General features: G+C 37.2%; 1 protein-coding gene across 3 annotated transcripts; it reads right to left on the bottom strand.

Moving 5' to 3' along the window:
- Positions 1-1,320: 1,320 nt before the first annotated feature.
- Positions 1,321-20,948, bottom strand: BSH (transcription regulatory protein SNF5, putative (BSH)). Of its 3 annotated transcripts, none has more exons than XM_088713160.2 (11): positions 20,790-20,948; positions 19,180-19,268; positions 13,941-14,035; positions 13,391-13,462; positions 13,224-13,271; positions 13,021-13,104; positions 8,140-8,178; positions 3,326-3,408; positions 3,096-3,158; positions 2,453-2,548; positions 1,321-2,347 (listed from the first exon to the last, which is right to left on the bottom strand). In XM_088713160.2, exons 1-11 carry the CDS (start codon positions 20,837-20,839, stop codon positions 2,329-2,331), a joined length of 738 nt encoding a protein of 245 aa, XP_088569286.1. In that variant the 5' UTR covers positions 20,840-20,948; the 3' UTR covers positions 1,321-2,328. The 3 variants fall into 3 exon arrangements, with proteins under 3 accessions (XP_088569286.1, XP_088569285.1, XP_026656528.1); XM_088713159.2 differs by having other exon boundaries at positions 1,321-1,633; XM_026800727.3 differs by lacking the exon at positions 1,321-2,347 and having other exon boundaries at positions 2,449-2,548.
- Between the last annotated feature and the right edge of the window lie 986 nt (positions 20,949-21,934).

The following is a 21,934-nucleotide window of genomic DNA, read 5'->3' as shown; positions in this document are numbered from 1 at the left end:
TATCCGTTTTGTATTAGTCCACCCGCTTCACATCACGTTTGGACGTGCTTGGCATCGCCAGGTCTAAAATTATTGCTGGGAGGGAAGGGAGGTCAAACGAATGATGGCCCTATCTGATTCCCTGACTATATATACATCCAAAACCTCCACGCAAGGGGCAAGTCAAGAAGAGATTTTTGATTCCCTTATTATCACCGTGTTCCTTATCTTTCCACACATAAAACACTCTTTCTTTGACTTAAACATCGGAGGACTCCGACAAAACAAACTCCCACCAACTCTCCCACCATTGCTGACTTGCAGATTGATGGAGGCGATCTACAACAGCAATCTGAAGATCGAGCCTAACGTTATATAGCTAAAGACAAATTTAACTTGATCAGCTTCAATAACCACCCAAAAGTACAGCAACATTCTCACCTGGACCTCTCTTATCACCCACCTTGGCTAAGCCCACCAAGCCCCCGAGCCCGGTGCATGGGTAGTTCTATCGAACTATGTGCTTCTAATGCAAGCCATGGGGGATTAGAGGAGGTCAAGGAGATCGGATAGTAATGGGTCCAATGTGGTGAGGAAGGAGACTTGGTGCAGCATGATTGACTTCATGAACAAGACATTGTGTTTGCAGCGCATGACCGATCAGAGGGACAGGAGATTTTCAGGATACTATGAAGGTTGTCGGAGCTGGTGAGGAAGAAGGGATATGTGGCCAATTACTGCTTTGCTGTCAATGATGCCCGAGTCTACAAGGAACAGAGTTTGTAGTATCCCAGCAAGAGGCTGCCACTAGAACTGGGCTACTAAGTTTGCCTGTGGATGGACCAATTCAGATAAAGAACATGAGTGGACTTGTGGGGATTGTCATACAATTATGAAATTTGCTTCTGTGATCTTCGATCGATAGATTGTTGAGGGATAATAACTTGTTCCATGTTTGCCACCAGTTTATGTTCTTCTAGGGATTACTGGTGGAGACGAAGCAAATTTGGATGTGTGCTCAGCTTCAGATACCAAGAGGGCACTGATTGAAAACAAGGAGATCCAAGCTGTGATTCAGCAACAAATTTTACGCGCGGCTAGCTTCCCTGTCAATGGATGTAATGGATTAAGTACCATTGCATTCTGAACATCATAATCAGAAGTTATTTTGTACAATAATTTTTTCCCTCAAAGTTACTGCTCTTACAATTCTTCTAGGCTATTATTTCAAGCAGCCAACAATAATCTAGTGGAATATCATTACATGAGGCTAGCATTCTAAAAGTTATCCACCCAATATTGCTATGTAATTTCCTTTTTTTTTTTTTTTGAGGATAAGGGAGGCTGAAGGTAATCTTTCATTACATGAGGCTGTATGTAAAACTGACTACATATTAACAGCCAATTCCCACTTGGGCAGAAGGTAATCTTTCATTACAAAGAACAGTGTTTTTTCATCAATCACAGAGTACTTATGAAACAAAGTTCATGTTGAGAACAGGCATTGCCTTCTGAAGCTCAAACTGGCAGACCCTTCATCTTACAGGGAGCACGTACACAAATGAGATGACTTGGTATCATTAGCAGTACAGTTCAGCCATGGGAATAGCGTGCCTGGAAGCTGTCTTCTTTCTCATCCAGCTTTTTCTTTAAGCTGTGCAAAATAGAATGTCATAATCTAGACTTAAAAGTTCTAGAGTGAACATGAGAATTGCATGTTAAACTTCAAAATCCTATAACTTGTGGTGTGCTGGATCTTAACCAAGTGATCACACCCCTCCAAATGAAAAATGGAGGTTTTGAATCTAGGAAGTGTTCCTGTAAATCTTCAATCCTAGGTAATTCCAACAGATAGGTCTCTCTCACTCTCCTATTTAAGAGAGAGAGAGAGAGAGAGAGAGAGAGAGCCTCCAACCAATAATGGATATGCACATGCATGTGGAAGAGGAAAAGGGAAGAAATAAGCATCTTGCATCTGAAACCAACCAAGCTAAGTGATAAGCCAGCGGACAAGGATGATTCAACCTTTCCCTAGACTCTAGTGTAGGGAGAATTCATACGGAAGGGAAAAAAGAATGGTAATATGTTATATAGTTGATATTGAAGTCAGTTATTTCTCAACTAAATCTATAGCATGTGCAGGTGGTATGCTAAAAAGTCTTGCTCGCAAGAAATACAAAAGTCTTTACTCCTAAATTTGCACAAGAGCTCCAACTGTGCTCCAGTTTCTTAGAAAAATGAGGCAAGACTGATAATGGAGAGAAAATGAGAAAATCTTTGAGACTGAATGGTGAAGAAGGCATTGATCTTTCCTCCAAAATGCTTTACCAAGGTCCTTTCCAACTTTGCTCACAAAACTGAAGATAGCCTGGGAAAAAGCTTCTTACAAAACTTACAATGATATCCAATGTCCTAGTAATAATTCTGAACAACACTGCTCCACTGGCACATTCCACAAAGACATTATACTTACCGAGCACTCAGCTCTTCTCTTGCATCAAGAGCGCCAACTTCTTCATTTGACAGGAGATCAACAATGGGCTCATACAAGTACCACTCCTTCCTTTTCCTGATTCACAGAACAGTATTTCATCAGGAATCTGAACTAAGTAATTCCATTAAAATGGATATGTCAAACGCTTATATAATGGTCAGTAATACAGTGTGTATATGTAAAATTATGGGCCCTATTTGGACTACAAAACCTCCTGTCAACATGTGGGGTGTAGGATGGTAATTGACATGTAATGATTGGCGCAGGCAACATTGATTGCCTTATCAAGTCTTAAGCTTACAAAATCATTATATATTAAAGTCACAAGCTCCATATTGGATTCCCTGAGCCCCATGATATGAAAACTCGGAATAATATGCTAGTTGTTGTCTTTGTACAATAATTATTCTCATGAGTCAGTTTGCTTTAATTAAAAAAATTCTACGAATTACTTATGACAAAATAGAAATGTGAAATTTTTGAGTAGTCTACTTCCCCTTAAATGATGAATCTCTTTAAGTTTCCACTAAATGATTCAGTTATACTAACAGATCATGAATCATTCATGAAACTAGATATAGCTCTGACCCACTAGTTACAAAGCTTTGGATATTAATCTTACCTAATGACACTTCCTTTGCTGCCAAATAACTTTAGTAAGTCCAATGCGCTATTTCCCGTCTTACTGCAGAAAACATAATCATTTCTTTAGGGAAAATCATAGCAGCCAGGTGTTACCTTTTCTTTCCCCCCTTTCCAACTCAAAGCAGCCCAACACACCAGAACATAGATATATGATTGCATATACTTAAGGTATAAAGAAAAATCGACTCAGAGACACTAGAATCATACCTATTTGTAACATTTTCTATTCCACGGCGACCCTTTTTGCCTACTCTGGTTTCTCGTGCAGAAGAAACACTTTGAGCTGCAACCTATTGTACGAGAATGCAGAACTATATGAGACAAATCAATTATATATGATGGGCATTAATGGCTAGTCATAAATGACCTCGGAATATAATATTGAAATGTTTCATCTATATATGTATGGACAGGACATGCAAATCATTTGTATGGAATGGCAAGAGGAAATAAATCCATGTTTTATAATGATATTGTTATGGAAGAGTCACTGGATGTTGAGGGTGCCTACTGGCTCCGTTGATAAGCCAATGGGATTTGAATATCAATGACTTGGGTTCAAACCGCACTCTCACCCAGATATTGGCCAAGCTTCCCCTTTTCCTAGTTCTAAAGAAAAGTAAAGAAAAGAGCACAAAAGCAGAAGAAAATAATAGAAATGAAAAGAAAGAAAGAGAAATAAGTCATATGTTGGGATAAGAAATGGTCAATTGCTAACTTATGTGATATGTGGCACACTTGCATAGATAAAATAGCTAGAAATGATCTAAACATTTTACCAAACCGAACACATATTTCTTGTGTGAAAGGACATAGAGAAGTTTTTTTATATTCATGTTTTACTTCGAGAAAAGCAAGATATAGTAAAATACCACCAAAATATACACTTTTTTAGGTAAATTGTAGAGTTTATGAGAAAAAAGGTTAGAAAAAAGCCATTGTCCAAAGCACAAATACAAGCCAAGATGGTAGATTTTTATACATCCAGGTCAACGTCCCTAATACTACCTTCAGCTAGTAATCTGCATCCCATGGGCACTCCATGCTCCCTCGCAAAGCCAAGAACTTGATTGCAACAGTTCAAAGAACTTCCAATATTTATTAATAAAAAAAAGGAAGAGTTCTTGTTTGAATTTAATTGGAGATAGCCACCTCAAGTTTCTTGTACAAAAAAAGTGGTTGAGCCAAATGTGATTTTGTCATCCCACCCCAACATTTCAGAATGGTAATGCATAAACTAATGAACAGAATCAAAATTGATCTCAGGGGAATCTGAAGCAGGAACTTCCACATAGAATTAAAAGATAAATAATAATGCTAGCTGAGAGCACATAAATGAGTGGCTTCACACTGAAATTAAAGAAAATATTATGTGGTTTTCTTAGAAGACACCAAGAACCCAAAGAAAATAAACTATTTTGATCAAATTGATGTAGAGACTTCACAAGGGGCGTTACCCATTTTGCCAAAAACAAATCATGTGGTTTGAGAGATTTTCCCATAAACATATTCACCAGAACTCCAAACAAAAGCAGACAGATATTGAGGAAACTACACCAGCATCATATTAATAATTATCTATTTCAAATGAGAAACACAAGACAACATTAAAGAACAGCAAAGAGAAAAAAACGTGGAAATAAAAATCACTCAGAGGACCTAAAAGGAATAAATCAAAACTATAGCAAAATGTTTTATTTATTCAGCAAAGGAGAGTATTGAGATGTATATTTCTAATTAAGAACACAACTATACTTCAGAGAAAATCAGATTAGCCTCAGCCAATTCTAGACAACAAGCCTTATTTAATTTATTTGGCATTGCCTAGAACAAGGAAAAATAAATGTAGTATGAAATAGAAAAGAAAAGACCAGTTAACATAAAGTTAGAAATCTGATAAATTGTAAAGTTAGAAATTAAATATTAATGCAGAGGGATTTCCTAACTGATATCTTATAAAATTCTAGATCTGAATTTTACGATTCAATATGAGTTTTAAGGTTCAAGTGTTGCAAATGGCTAAAAACATCATAAAGGAATGAAATATGCTCCAGCATGACAACCGAAAAAAAATGGCATAAGGACATGGCTGTACACACAAACACATGCACATGCAACAGGGGGTGGTGGGGGGGGGAGGATGCACACATGCACTAAGTAATAGAATATGAAGCTGAGAGAATCAGACAGAACAAATCTAAACATGTATGCTATGTGTACCCTAGGCTAGTGAAATGCATCATTTAAGACATGCATGCACATGCACACACATGCAGATGCATATACTCACATGCACATGTGTGCACGCATGCATGAAATAATAAGATATTTAATCTAGGAAAGGGTATAGGACCCAAACAAATCTAAAAAACTATAACATGCGTACCTTGATATAGTGAAATGCATATTTAAGGTATAAATAAAGCTTTTGATAAAGTGATGGAGCAAAATAGGCATGTTGGCCATTAATAAACACCCGGAGCCTCCATGAGTCAGATAAAAGAAAAAAATGATGTTCAGCTCCAGTTCCATCCCCACCTTTTCATGGGTCAGCCGTCCAGCTCAATGATTGCCTAAACTAGATTGAATTGGTCCAATTCCTTGTTGGACCAGCTATTGGACTGCTCTATTCCAAATCAAGAATCCAACCCAAATCACTGCAATCCAACTTCGTAACTAGGCTGAGTTTTTAGGTGGATCACCGATCGAACTCTATCAAGCTTCCATAATTACCCTCACGGAAGTGCTTTACATCTACTTTGTGTATATTTATGTTCAGATGATTACTATTGAACTTCTTTTTGTGGTTCCATTATGTTTATATGATGTTATGTTTCTGTTTTCAAGTTTTCTGTATTTTTTACATTTAATTTATTTAGTTATTTTTGTATTGGCTCACAAGTCAACTCACCCAAGTCACAAATCCACTCATAATGCCCCAGGAGTTGAGTTTCTGTGTTTCCAAACATTAACTTAGTATTGCCATATGTTGATCCCATTCAAGGATGGGACTAGGGCAATGTATCTCCATAAAAAAAGGTTTCCACCCGTTTCTTGTCATTCTTAAGTATGCCTAGCAACGACCAAGCAACCTTGCCCCAACCCTGATTCTGGTTGAGAAGAAAATAAAATATAGTCAAGTACAGAAGAAGGGAGAAGAAGAGAATTGACATAAGGAGGTGAGAATGTTCAGAGAAAAGAGATTACAAGGAAGGTATAAGATTGACGAAGCCCATATTGTAACTCTTCCATCTTCCCTCTCACATTTATTGGCTTTAGAATTTTTCATTTCCCCCCCTCATTAGCCATTTTAGGTTCGGCTTGACACAGGAGTCAGAAGTCAGGAGAAAGAATTAGGAGCATAAAGTGATATACTTCAGGTAGGGATTCAGTTGGTTAAGTCTGGGTTAGGCTCGAAGTCACTTAACCCAAACTCGACCTGAATTTGGTCAGGTCAACATCATGCAACCCATAACTGATTTGCAAGGGTTCAGGTGGGGCTTGGGACATTTTAGATCAGCCTAATTGATATACAAAATTCGATATATATATATATATATATATATATATATATATATATATATAATGTATAAAGAAAACAAATAATAGAATAATAAAACAAAATCGTAGCTCCCACAACTTTTTATCTATCCCACCTCCAATTCACATCACTTGCCTCTTTTCCACTCATATATAATTCCTAGCATACAACATACCCACCTATTCAATGAGTTATATGATGGGATCTTCAATTTGAATCATTGACAATAGAATCCCAAGAGATACAAGGTCTGCCCACCCTTAATCCATGGATCAACTTCAATGCAGATTTCTAGACTTGCAATGAGATGGACAGAGTCATAGGCAAGGGATGAGATTGCAACCGTGAGCCACCAGCCCTCTCTCTCTCTCCCCCCAACTACCAGTGGAAAGTAAAGAGAAGAGGGGATGCAACAGATTATGCAATGGTATTAGACTACGTAATTTTTTCTGGATGATGCAATGGTTAGACTACATTTTGTCTAGTGCTTTCCTTTTTCCTCTTATGCCATTGAATGCTGGAGAATAGCCTAATCCCCGATCCCTTGTTTATTTGTACATTGGCATGCTTCTGGACAGATCCAGGTGCCCAAACCTGAAGCCCACTAATATCTTTTGCTATGCTGGGTTCGAGTTGACCAAATTTTCATTGAACCACCAAAAGGCTGAAATGAAACTAGTTTTTCATAGGCAGGTTCAGACAGGCTAGCGGGTCAAGGTTGAGTTTGCCAGCCCTATGATCAACAATAATCTGACCACCAAGTTTAAAAGAGCAAAGAAAGTCCCATTGGGAGGCCTGCAGGTAATTGGCTGTGATAGCTGGACCTTTTTCCCCCTTCTTTTCCTTTACATTATCCTTTCTCACATACCTTTTAACCTAGTTTACATCCCCTTCTTTCTCTGCACCCAAAATTGTTCCTGCTTTGCTGTCCATGAGAGTTAAAGAAGGTTTATGGCTCTCATGTTGCTCCTCTTAAGAAGGGCTGAACCATAAACATAACATGTCACCATGTGCTAACCAGGATAAATGATGCGACTTCAAATTAAACGAATGAATATTTGAACCTGGCAAGGACCATGGCTAAGATACAATCATAGTTGTCCTGTCCCAGAAGTGTCTAAAGAACTTGCTAAACAACTCTCTCAAAGAGACTCCAACAACACAAAAATAAGTCACATAAGGGTCAAAGTTGGACCTTTCAAAGCTTGTCTCAGCCCTTTCCCACTCCAATCACGTGATCCTTGGCACCATAGCATCAAATTAGTAATCACAACTTATATTATGAAGGTTCAGATTGTTGCTTTAGATAACTTATATGCATATCTACGAAGAAATAGGCAGCGGGAAGTCATAATTAGCACATGCAAGCAAAGAGGACATCCGCATATCATGAAATAACAAAATTTCATAATGCAATAACAAATCTTTAAATGTAATGAACTACTTACTTCAAAATAATCAGGAAATCAAAAAGTCTAACCTCATAAAGCTGCTCCCTGATAGCAACTGCAATTGCTGGCTGCAGATATAGACGTAAATCACCAAATTATAGTTAAAAAAAAATATTAAGTTAGTTATAAAGTTCAACATCAAAAGATGGAAATGATGCATTACAGTAAAAGCAACTGTAAACTGTAACCTCTTTAGTTGTTAATTGGTAAACAGGGACATTAAAAATGCTAAATTCCCTGCACAGTTATATCCCTCCACAGCATGTCTGTGTGACCTTGTGCACGTGTGCATGTGGCTAGCAGGAGAACATGGAAGTGCATGCATGCTTGAGTGTGCATGCATGCAGGTGGACGTGTGCGCATATGTGGGTGCAGTTATAATGCACATGGTGTGAAGGAGTTTGTGCCCACTGCCAAATCCAAGGATGGAAGATGCAAAATGAAAATCTAAAGGGTTTGAAATGTCTTATAAACAAATAATACATATACTTTAAAAATTATTTGCCTATGTGATATCTGGGCTATCGCCCATGCCCAAATCACATAGGGCCCGCCCTAGCTGCCTTGTGGTTAACCGAGATAGAAAACAGTGGGGAGTAGTTCCCCCATTCTCCTCCTCCCTTTCATACCCAAACCCCCCACCGTCGCGAACCCCTTCCCCACACCTCTTCCCTTCCTCCACACCCTCTTCCCACCTCACCACCATTCTAGACCCCCTTCGAACACTCCCCGTTGGTCCGCCACCGCCTCCTCTCCATCTCTCTCACGCCCTCTTTCTCTCACCCTCACACGACCTCTCCCTCTCTTCCTCTTTTCTTCCTCTCCTCTTCTCTTTCTCTCTCTCCCAGATTCTCTCTTTTGCCCAAACTAGGAAGGAAAAAAAAAAAAAAAGGAAATGGTCTCTGTCCCTCTCCCTCTCCCTCTCTTTCTCTCTCTATCTCTCTATGAGCCGTTCTCCCTCTAAGTTGAACTCTAGAGGGTCCCACTGTCTCGTACCCCCTCTCCCATCCTATAACAGAAACTAGGATTTTAGAATTCTTGAAAATTTTAGAAAGAACTTCTAAAATTTTGTGGATTTTTAGAAATTAATTGTAAAATATTATCGTACCACTAATTCGATACATATATGTGATTCTGGATTATTAAGTCCAGAGGAACCCCAAAGAGGTGCTTAGATTGCCGGATGGTTGGCACCTACAAGGTAGGTAACATTTACACTTTATATTAATTAATTATAATTCAATAAAAATTACCTTGTTATTCAAAATGGTACAAATTATTATGATAAATTAAAATTTAATTGTGTATGAAATCTCTATAAATATTGATAATTAATTTGTGATTTCAGTTTTGTTAATTAAATTGGATGGTGACACCTGTTATGATTGGATCAGGCATATAAAATCATGAACACTGCATATTTGATGGTATACACTTCAAAGCAGTATCATACAAAAAAAGAAATATTTAAATTATATATATATTTATATGTATCACCTGACTCTCGACCCTACTATGTATGAGTCTGGACTTGATTGTATAATGATCTCCGCCATTGGGGTGATCATAGTGATACCCTGCCACGGGATATAGTGTAGCAACCCTGCCACGCAGGTGATCGTGGTGATCCCTACCATGGGGGACATCGAGGTAACCCCCACCCCAGGGGTAATCATGGTGATACCTGAGCCGCAGGGGTATAAATGCGCTGCAATCAGGGCTGTAGAGCTAAAAAGATTAAACACCCAGGTTCAAGTATATAAATATGAGTATGATTATGATATTGGACACATTGGACTCCGATATGATGTGTTGATTCTTTATGTCGATATTATTGAAAAGATGATATGTAATTTTCGTATATGGAAATCAATGATAATAAATGCTATAAACATTACTTGTAAAGGTGTATTATATCTTATGTGCTTTAATTGAATTGCATTATTAATATGGCTTGAACTAGTTTTATAAACTGTACTTATCGCATACTGAGTTGTGAAGCTCATAATCTTCACCTATGTTGTTTTACAGATCCAGAGTCCAGAGGCTAAATTGGTGTCGGCATTTTGGAAAAAATATTAGAGGCAATGCTATTCTTATAGATAGTAGAATTGGTTTGATCAATATATGTATATTATAATAATTTCTGGATGATGTATAAATAACTTAAACACTAGAAGTTTTGGATTGTAAAATTTAGAAGAAGAAATTCTATGGGATGACTTGTGTGGCATGTATAATATATGCAATATCTTGGGTTAATAGTTAGTTATTCTGATATTCAATATCTCCTGTATATGAATTGTACAATTTTCAAGCTATATTGAATTCATTGACAGGTGGAATGCCTTGCACGCTTATAGGGCCAGCCCTATGAGTATGCAACGACTATCATGCCCTCAAATTGTGATTCTGAGGTCGGAGGCATGACGGTTGAAGTGGTGCCAGAGCATAGGTTTAATTTATACGGATTTACCTAAGTCCTAGGACATTACGCATGCGGAGTGTAGGTGGGGTAGTTATCTAATACTTGGATGAAATTCCTATCTATTGTGGTTAATAGCTTTAAATCTTAGTTTAATTGTAACCTCCAATTGAATTTTGTTATTGTTTCAATGTAGAATAGAAGTTGGATCCCGTCGTGTTAAGATTGCCAACACTATTGATGACTCCCAAACTGGTCAATCTTCAAACCAAAAGAATGATAATAATGGTCAGCAAGAGGGTGTCAGGACTTTTGCTAAGAATGTCCAGACTGAGCAGCAACAACAGGCTGCGGTGCTTTAGATTACGGAGACTATAGTACGGATGACGCAGCAACAGCAGCTGCAATTTCAAGAACTAGAACAACAAAAGTGGTTCCAACAGCAGCAATTGCAATTCCAAATGCAGCAACAATTTCTACAACAACAACAACAATTGCTGCAGCAAAAGGAATCACAGTCATCTAGTGTTGGGTCTCAGTCTATGCAATGCGGTAGTATAGCAGAATTTAAGAAAGTGGCTCTCCTAGCTTTCAAAGAAACTACCAAACTACTGGAGGCCAAGAATTGGCTAGAGAAGATGGAAAAGGAAGGAAAGGCTCTCTCTCTCTCTCTCTCTCTCTCCCCCTCGCTCTCGCTCTCTTTCTCTATCTCTCTCTTCCCACCCATGTGTGTGTTAGAGGGTAAAGGGATTTCCCTCACTCACTCTCTCTCTTATGGTCCCATTGGGTCGTATCCCCTCTCCCATCCTGTGATAGGAAATTGGAGATCCCATGTGCACTAAATTTACTTGCCATAACTATAATCACTTGTGATCTTTCATTCAATATTTGCAATGTGTGTTAGTGGATCATAGAATCCTTAAGCATTTATGAGAGCTCATGATCTAGGCCATTTTCCATAGCTTTTGCTCCTTTTTGCTTGTAGCCTATATAAGCATTCTTATCTGTGTCTAGTTGATCTACTCCACTTAATCCCCACTAAATAGCCTATAACAACACTTAATTGAGGGTTATTTGAAAGTACGACTTGTCAAAGTTCGGTGTTCCATGACACAGAATGAATGTTCTTTAATTAACTTACTAAACCCCACTTCCTCTGCTGACAACACTCAGCACAGTCAGTTGGCACCAAGGTATGCGGAACCGACCGAACCGACGTACCAGTGGAGACCGAAACCGGTTCGGTACCGGTTGGAACCGATATCAAACTGGTTCAGAAAAAAAAATGCGCGGACGCGCGCGCGCGTTATACTACAAAATGGCATTAAATGCCACTCTGTGGCATTAAAAGCCCACGCAGGCTACCCCGCATGGGCTCACTGACCCGCGCGGTGAGCCCACGCAGGCTGCCCTGCACGCAGTTCTCCGTGCATGGACGCGCGATTCGCACCATGTGGAATGTGCGCGGGCGCGAGTCGGGGACGCGTTTTCCCACTCGCACCCGTGCCCCCGCGCGTGGGCGTTATTCCCCTAGCCTCTCTCCTTTTTTTCCTTCTCTTCTTTTTCTCGAGCCTCTCTTTTCTTCCCCTCTCTCCTCCTCTCTTCTCCTCTCTTTCTCCTTCTCCCACTAGCAGGGGAGGTCTTCTTCCCCGTGAGGTACTCGAAAGGAAAAAAGAGGCCCAGTAGTCGTCTTTCCCGCAAGAGAGGTCTTCTTCCCCCCTTCAACAGGTAGTCTTCTCCTCTTTCTCTTTTTTCCTCTTCTTCCTCTTCTTCTTCCTCTTCTTTCTTCCTCTTTCTTCATCTTCTTTCCTCTTCTTCCTCTTCTTCTTCCCCGCAAGTACCGGTGCAGTTTGCACCGGTACCGGGCTTGTACCGGTGCGAACCACACCGGTTCGCACCGGTATGGGCAAAAAACCGTTCGATTCCGACCCCCTTTGGGGTCGGAACTGAATTCCATGGCTATACCATACCGGTGGAGGCCGGTACCGGTACGGTACAGGCTAAATCGGTCGGTTCTGACCGGTTCAGCAGACCTTGATTGGCACCCTTCTTCACGCAGGAGAGATTCCAGATTCAAATCCAAACGGTGTCAACCTTCCTGTATTTCTTGGAAAAAATTATAAAAAGCTCCCGTCTCAAGCTCTCCATGGAACACATGCATAGACCGCTCCTCACAAAAGTAAGACAGTGAACATGTCTTGCTTCTTTAGCATGTTCTTGTTATCTATTTCTACTTTCCACTATTACTAGGTTGAGAATACTACATTTGTTTCATTATATTGGTACATATCACATGCTAAAATGACCATTATCCTTTTCTGAAACCTTGGAGAGGTCTTCCAAGCATGAAACGAGATAAAAAGAATTTACACCAATTTATCATGTTTTAGTAAATTTGCATTAATATAACAGTTCTAAATGAAAAGGAACAGACTACTATTCTTTTTTTCTCAAAGAGCTTTTATGAAATATTAGACTTGCTTACTCCAACTTCAGGGTCTCCAATGTTCAAGTCTTCGCACAAGGTTCTCGCAAATTCTTCAGGATCATTTTCAAAGTTGCTTACATCCTGAAATCCAGAAGAGCAAGAAAGATGTTATCATGCTGTGGGGAATAACTGGAAGAAACAATCATTAAAATACATAAATCCATTCAAGTTTATTATGCAAATTTTCAAATCAAACCTACCCACAAAAACTGATCCCTTATTACAATGTTATTTACTCGAAGATCAATCTGCAAAATGGTCAGAACTAATATCATTCCAACATTGATGTCAAATTATCCTTTCATTGAAAAAAAAATGAACTCAAAAAATTGTAAGCATATGATCATTAACCAATGAGTTAGTGAACCTTAAGGGGCACAATCTTCTCCTTGATATGCATGTCTTGTCCTTCATATGACCGAAATTCTGCCAGTTGTGTCTACAGGACATGGAAATGGGAAAGAAAGTATGAGCATACCAAAGAAAACGAGGGAGGATATCACTACAGTGTAAGTCAACAGCATTGAGAAATGAACTAACGGAATTGATAAAGTCACCTAATCAAATTTACAAAAGAAGCACCCGCTTTCTAAAGATGAGAAATTGCAATTGCCTTCACAAGATCCCAAGTGTTACAATTTGTTAACAAGTGAAGAACAATGCAACTCATGCTATTAATGCAAACTCGAGATTATTTAGAAACAGCAAAATTTTCTCAATTACACAATAAACAAAAAGAATAAACCAGTCGGCCAGTGTGCTTATACTTATTTCAATCTAACAGCCATGAGCTTATGTTCAAATTCAAATGCCCAAGTACAAGAAAGGACATCAGTTTTTTCAGTGTCAACAAAATTAAGACTAAAATGAAGCAAAAGATTAGAAATTAATGAAATCTGCCAAAAACTTCCACTTACTTGAATAGATTGGGCAATCTGCGTCATGAATGTCGGTGGTAGTTTGAGATCCTTCACAGTTCTTTTTGCAAAACTGACCACTTCTGAGTCAGGATCTTTCAAAGAAAAGCATAGACAACAATGTATCACTAACAGCTCATCCTAAGTTTCCCCGTGGGCAATACACAAATGATGATAAATACTGGGAAAAACTGCAGAGAAAGATACGAAAAAGTTGTTCATGCTACATGCAGAAAAATTAACAAGAATAGGCTGGAATCTCACATTTTGTCAACAACTAAATGTTAAGCAGATCACTACTGATTACATTCTTTAAAGTGGTCATAAGCCAGCATCAGCAAGTCCCCAGCATTATAGGACTGCAAAGAACTGCTCAACTAATCTGCATGACTTTCACCATGGTATGATGCACTAGTTTCCCCAAAAAATGCAAGATAACCATTATCTTAAGATCAATACAAGAGTAACAAACACCTTCCTGCAAAACTAAACGAATAAAACCTCCAGTATGATTGGAACAGTTGGACCTGCAGGTAAACTCAGTATAACCTCAAAAACTAGCAAATAACAGGCTAGAAGCATAGAGCAAGAATGCTTTTTGGAAGTTTTCAAATAATAATATAGCTTTTTTAGATCCAACAAAGAAAGGTACAGTATATTCTTGATATAAGGATCAGTGGGGCACCTATAGCTGTGATATATGAAGAATTTTGAAGCCCTGGATTGCTAAAATATATTCTATTTTCAACTTTTTTTGGTCATCATCTCCAGCTTTTAGTGCTTATATTACTTGACTGGTGGAGATAAAAATGATATGATATCAGTTTTAAGTGCTTATAAGTCAAAGGTCCTCTACAATGCCGACCGATAGAAATAAAGAGAGAAAGGAAAAGAGGATAGTATGTCCCTTCTAAGTTGGATGTCTGCATGTCCCTCTTCACATACCTCTGAGTCTCACTCTCCCTAAGAGTTTTACAAGCTGGCCATACAAAAAGGATGTTTTTTGATTTTTTTTATTCAAGCTATGGCTTGTTTATCTATTAAGCTGGATACACTGTAAGAACGATATGACATAAACATTGAAGCAGATAGGGATGCTTCAGTTCTCTATGAGCTTCCATCTTCTATTTTCCATCTCCTACTCAAATCTCCCTCTTTCTCTCTAGTTATCTTGCTCTCCCCCCCCCCCAAAACACCACATACATACACAAAAAACTAATTAAAAAAAAACTCAATTTGTTTTTTCTCTTTCTCCACTCCCCTTATCCACTTTTTACAATTTATTAACTCTTTATGGAGAGAAAATTTAGACCAGGCCAGGTCTGAAAATTATTTCTGCTAACAATTTATTTTGCAGCCTGAATGTTAAAAGGCTGCATCAGCGTATTATCAAAGATTGAAAAACAAGAAGATACAAGTACATTTACTTGCTCAATATTTGGATGCCATAAACATTCTTAAACACTCAAATCTAGGAGTAAGAGGTAAAAGAAGCTCTTGGAGTAACATCAGCTTATCACCATGACAAGCAGCACTAACAAAGTATATATGTGTGCGCTAATCATTCTTTCTGACTTACTATCTCTAGATTTTTTTTGTTTTCACAAAGTAAACCATACACTGAAAAAAAATAATAAATTCCTGTTGAGTAATGTCTATCTGAAGATCACAGATGCCATTAATGTGAAAAAGATAGCAAACTTGAACAGACTAATGAAGTTGGCAGGACATAATTTTGTTTTGCATCATGTGAACTTAGAAGGCCAAGTAACATAATTTAAATTGCAAGAAAAGAACTAGCCTTATGTGTTAGACTACTAAGATCTGATTACCAATTATATGTTAAGCGACCAAATGGTTTTCAAAATATTAAAATGGACATTTTAACTGATCCCTAGTGATGAGTTAAAAATACATTTCAACTCTAAGTCAATCAGATCCTTAATCACCAAAGGCGGTAGGGAAAGGACAAGAGGGAGGGAGAGAAGGTGTAACATATTTTAGAATGGCAAGGTAGCATAAGTTGCAAGATTAAGGTTCTGGTTTGGACGAACATGATATGAGACCACTATATAACACTAGGGGTGAAAAATAGACTAGGTAACATCCATCTAGATCTAATCTGTATATGAATCTATCTAGATATAGATACAAATTTCAGCACACAACTAATATCCGTTTCCATATATGTATCTATCAAATAAAGGCAGATACAAATATGGATAGTCAACTATTCGATTCATGTTCAAATATCTGGTTCTATTTGTGATCCTATCTAGTCTTATATAGCTCTAATGAACTTTAAAAGAAAATAAGTGACAGTATTAATGATGAAGGACCACTGCAGGGGAAAGAGGGAAAGAGGAAGAAGAAGAGAAGGAGGAGGAAGAAGAGATTATAGAGACGCAGGAAGAGAGAAGAGGAGGAGGAAGAAGAGAAGAAGAAAGAGGAGGCTACAGTTTTTTATTCAATCATTCAATTCCTAATACATGAGAGGGCTGGCCTTTAAATAGGTCTTACATCATGAATTGACTAAGTCAAACAATTAACAACAAACCAAACTTGGACCCTTCAATTAATTGACTAAGTCAATTAATTGATTACATACCAAATTAAACCTTACTAACATTAGACCATTAAACCAATTGATCGCACCCAAAATTGGACCTTTATAATTAGGTCTTACATTGATAAATTAATCCAGTCACTTGACTCAATAACCAAATCGACTCCAAAATAACAAAAATGCAACCAAATCGACTCAAGCAAAAGCAACTAATAAGGCAATAAAAGAAACATGACGCAGACTCGAATGGACCCAATCCGAGGCCTGACTCAACCCAGTGGCTCAAAACCATCTCCTAGCCATAATGATATCAATCCCTGGCGCAAACGCGAACGAGTACCTCTGATGTCCCCATCAATTAACATGTCTTTAACTTACTTTACATTCCATACATTAATATCTTTGATTTGTTCATTCACAAAGTTCTTATCTGATTTATATCCACATTTATAGCCTACTATTAATATCCAATTTTTATTCGTATTCGTTTAAAATAAATATGGATATGAATTTTAGTATCCAATAAATATCCCTATCAGTAACTGTATTCATCAACTGAAAATGGATTTAGATATGGATATACTAATATCCGATCGTATATAATCAGTTTCCAGCACTATATAACACTGTGAAGTGGATAAAGGGAAAGCTCGGAAACCATGCCTAGCAGCTGCCTTTCCATGCGATCCTAGCAGCTTTTGCCAACTTAGATTCACAACAACAAAAGGAAAGCAAGCCCTTCAATAACTCAAAAAGGAAGAAAATTATATTCTTAATATTCTCCTGAAATGTACATCTCTTTCACTCCCCCCTAATGCACCTCTACCACTTTTCCACTTTCTACTACTTCCCTGCTAGCCAGACCATTAGACAACCTCCACAAGCCCTTTCCTTCTATACCTTTAGTTTTTGACCTACCTATAAGAGCTGAAGCCTCACTTTTTATGAACATTCAGATGCTTATATCATGCTGCAATCATGTTCAAGAAGTCACAATTGGAAATTGAGATCTCAGAAAAAGAGAAAATGGGTGAGAAGGGAATAACAAGTAGCTCCTTTATTTCTCTCATTTCCCATTGGCTTGTCTCCTCTTCTTACTCTTTGTCCGCTAATCTTTTTACTCTTTTGCAAGATATTAACAAAAGATCCAAGCTTATCTCTATGCAGGTGAATCTGGAAAGGGATTTGAGGAGCTAAGCATTTACTTTTATCAATGATGGTTGAATGCGAGAGTTATGTGAAACCTAATGCAAGAGCTTGCATCTTATTTTGCAGTTTTAGCCATACATAGGTAACAAATCTGCCCGACATCATTCAGGAGGGGCAGAGGGGCCACGGAAGACCGTGCAAGGTGTTACAGTATTAAAAGTGAAGCAGGAGAAGAAAGGGAAGGTGGGGCAGGGGTTTGGAGGGTGCACATGGAATATTGTTTTATTTGCTAGTAAAATTGCCTAAGGCAGAATAACCAAGTTGGGTCCATAAATTCATTACAGATGGTGACAAAATGAGACAATTGCATAAGAAATAGTTACATTCACAACTTTGTCACTATTTTTTTTAAAAGTGAAATTCCACTTGGTTCTTTTAATTTTTACTACTCAGAGTGATACAAGAATCTCAAACAATATGAACAATTTTTTTAAAGCTAAGTTATACAAGAGAAGGGAGCACATTCAGACCTCAAATAACAACGCAAAGTCTTTAGAAAAGTTGATTTCAACTAGGTGTATCAAGTACCAAAGACATATGGTAATTAAAACACCAAATTATATGATGACAAAAGCAATATCAGTATAGTCTTTATCTGGGTATACTAAATTAAAAAGTTAGGTTCCAAATGGAAGATATTTTTCCCCAAAAAAAAATAATGATATAGACAAATATGAAAAATTCTAGTATGTGAGATAACTTCTCAATTATGTCTTCATATGATGAGATAATTGCCAAAATTCAAGTAAAATGACATGATCATTCAAAATTTCAATGGTCACTGGGTCCTTTAATTACTAAAACAGGGATATAATAGAAGTATAGCAATTATGCAACCCAAACCTTATAGAAGAAAAATTTTGGCGTGATAAATTACCAAGGGTGAGACAGCTGTCTCAAACAATTGACTATGATTATTCTAAAAAATGCTGTTTCTAAATAGGTTCTTAAATTTACTAACGAACAGAACACTACTGATTCAATGGACATAAAAGAAGTAAAATCTTCAAGAAAAAATCAAAGTGATATTTTTCTTTTCTTTTCTACAGCAGATGGCAAAGAAGGCAACTAGTCCAGCACCAACATACAATAATAATTACTTTTTGAGAGCTATAGTACTTCAGCCATTATGATGTCAAGAAGGCAATGAAGGCAAAATTCTAGCAATAAGAGAAGCTTAAATTCCAATTGGTTCTTTACAAGAACAAGGAAGAGACTGTACATAACGTTTAACTTCTTGAGCATGCATGAAAAGGCAACATAAACTAAACTAAAAAAATAACCTCAGAATTATATTTCAGGAGGAAACCCAAATGGATTTGTCCCATAAAGAGATCAACATCAGGTAGCTAAACCCACAGATAAACCAACTTAACAGGTTGACAGCCATTTACTTATCAGCATTTGACTTTATAAACAAATGAAGATAAAAATATCAAACTTGCATTGATAAATGCACAATACCATTAGGATTCCATGTGAAGGCATCTTTGTACCGCTGCCCATCAATTTCAATGTCCAAACGAATAGGTATAAGATTTTCTGCAGTTGGCCTGCCATTAAGTAGTACAAGAAACATAGAATCATCACTTCTTTCCAATTTTAAGAAAGAAAGAATAAATAGATTGTATGTACAAAGGTTGTCTGAATACGTTAAAAGGAGAGATGAAAATAAGCAATTAATACTCATATCAGAGATCAAAAAAGTAAGAAAAAGAAAGCAAGAGGATGATCATAAAGATAAAACCAAAGGAAGCAAACATGATTATGAAATCCACATAAACACATGCATGCATACATGCATACAGACATATATATGTAAGAGTTAACTTTTCCTGCGATCAGGAGGCCATTTGTAACACTCTTATTAGATACATACATTAGTGTTCTACTAACAAATGAAGAAAATAAACCAACAGACAGGGTGTCTGCAAAATTGAAGCAAAAGAATAATGATGACTAGATGTATGATTGGTTGATGGTCCACATAAAAGTTTTTATCTGAACATCCATTCTGCCATCAGGTTGACCCTCTAAACTATTTCATCAACCCATCTAATGCATCCTGCAAACCTCAGTTCGAGCTGGAAATTTTGTACAACACATGTTTTTGGATGAGTGCTTGATTTCTTGGGTGAGAAGGGTGAGTAGATAATGCTTTAAACAGACAGTAATGTATGTTCAGGCATTCCGGATCCAAGTTTTGTCTTGAGAAATCCAAACTAACGACAGTATTGACGAGATGTAGTACACTAACAGATGAAATTAAATTCCACATGCATAAGGGTAAAATTTTCTGCTGCAGCAATGCTGTATAATGTACAGACATCATCAGGACTGCCCTGCTATAAGTTTTGAGATTGTGAAAGTCACACCGATTTAGCTGAAAGAATGAGAGACAATACAAGCAGGAGGGTGTAAGATGAAAGAACCATCGGAGTTCAACTATAAACTGTATAAGAAATTCAAGCTACCAGTGAGAGCATTCAGGAAATTCTCCAAACTAAGGGGAAAAAAAGAACGCACATCAAATATCAAATCCAAGTGCATGAAGTTTAACGTTTCCGCTGCCCAGAGAGAGGAAAAGAAACCAACCAGCACAATCAATCGATGTATTTGCCAAAGCGAAATGAGAGAAATGGGTATTGACAAATGAAATTCCAAATTAAGGTTGCAACAACATTTTTTTTATTTAAAGTCAAATTTCAAACTCAAATGCATTCTCTTGCCATCCAAAAATGTCAGAAACATCGAAAAAATATGTCTTGACATGCGAAATTGGGAATGAAACAACCAAAAGTTAATAAAAATCAGCAGCCAAAAAAGGGGCGAAAGAAGACACTCCTGATACGAACTAAGTTTAAAACGTTAAACGAAAAACCAAATTCAAAATTTAATGAATTAGTATGCCGTCTAATAATCGGAGAAAGATCAAATAATTCGTCTTGACATGAACAATGGGGATCGGAACAACCAAAAACTAGTAAAAAAATCGGCAAAAAATAGACCAAAAAGAAAAACCGAGCAAGATTAAATATAATGGTAAAGAGAGACGGATTGCGAGAAGAACTCACATTCGAAACTTGATGGGCGCTTTCGAGGCGCCTGGCGGGAGGGATTTCATGCTCAAATTTCAGTTTTCTTGCCGGTTTTCTTTCGAACCTCTGCAGAACCCTAATCTCTCTCCTATCTCTCTCTTCCCTCCGTGGTTGTAAATATTTCTTTGTTCCCAATCCTGGAGCGTCTGATTTCGGATATGGACGGTGGAGATCTCATCAAGAACCGTAGCGGCTATGGGATGGACCGTTTCCTAATTGATTCAGAAATTTTACTAATTTTCTCTATTTTCTTTTTTTTTTTTTTAAGAATTTGAGCGAAAAAGAAATAGACTCACCTATGCTATAATTACTCAGATTCAAATACTTGGAGACTTGAAATTTCTAACAAAAGGAAAGGATGCGAGTATTGAGGGAAGTCCAATACATTTTCCTTGGATTTTATATGAACATTATGAGAAAAAAAAATCTTACTAGATTGAGTGACCTATTTTTGATCTCTGTGCTTTGTACTGTTGTTTCAACATAAATTAGTAAAATATCCATACAGAGGTTAATACTGAAAATACCAATTTTATTCAAAAATTTTATTTTTATTTTTTTGAAAGAAATAAATCCTTGAATAATTAAAAAATAAAAACATCTCACAGTATATTTTATTCATTCCAGTTAATTTTTCCTGGATTTTTTAAAACAAAAATAGAAAATAAAAGCATTATAGGTCCTATGCGGCTATTTGTTATATTTTCTCCTAATCAATATTACATTATAATGATACAATAATTTTAATAAAAACTATTTACCACTTTCATGCCCAATTAGCAATAAAATAGTAACATTTACTCTAGAGAGGTTGAACTACAATAGTACAAGCTTCTCACCAAGTGAAGTAAACAAGATTTAAACTACTATGCATGAAAGCTTGTAGCTTGACTTAGCTTTTATCATCCATATCTTGTTAGTATATTTTCTAAAAGATATATACTAAAAACTCATAAATATAAACTTTAAATATATAGTTTAAGATCAACAAATACTATAAAAGAAAGAAAGTTAAGATTCTTGGCCTGGGTTTGAGATATATAGTCACCGCCCCAAGAACAAAATCATATTTTTATATATAAGTGACGCAACTATTTTATATTATTTTTTTGGATAACAAT

The sequence above is a fragment of the Phoenix dactylifera genome, chromosome 17 (genome assembly GCF_051530095.1).
Source record: "Phoenix dactylifera cultivar Ajwa chromosome 17, Ajwa_hap1_PhDact_Kaust_v1.1, whole genome shotgun sequence".
Taxonomy (NCBI): domain Eukaryota; kingdom Viridiplantae; phylum Streptophyta; class Magnoliopsida; order Arecales; family Arecaceae; genus Phoenix; species Phoenix dactylifera.
Note: the sequence above shows the minus strand (reverse complement) of the source record. Positions and strands in the feature narration are given on the sequence as shown.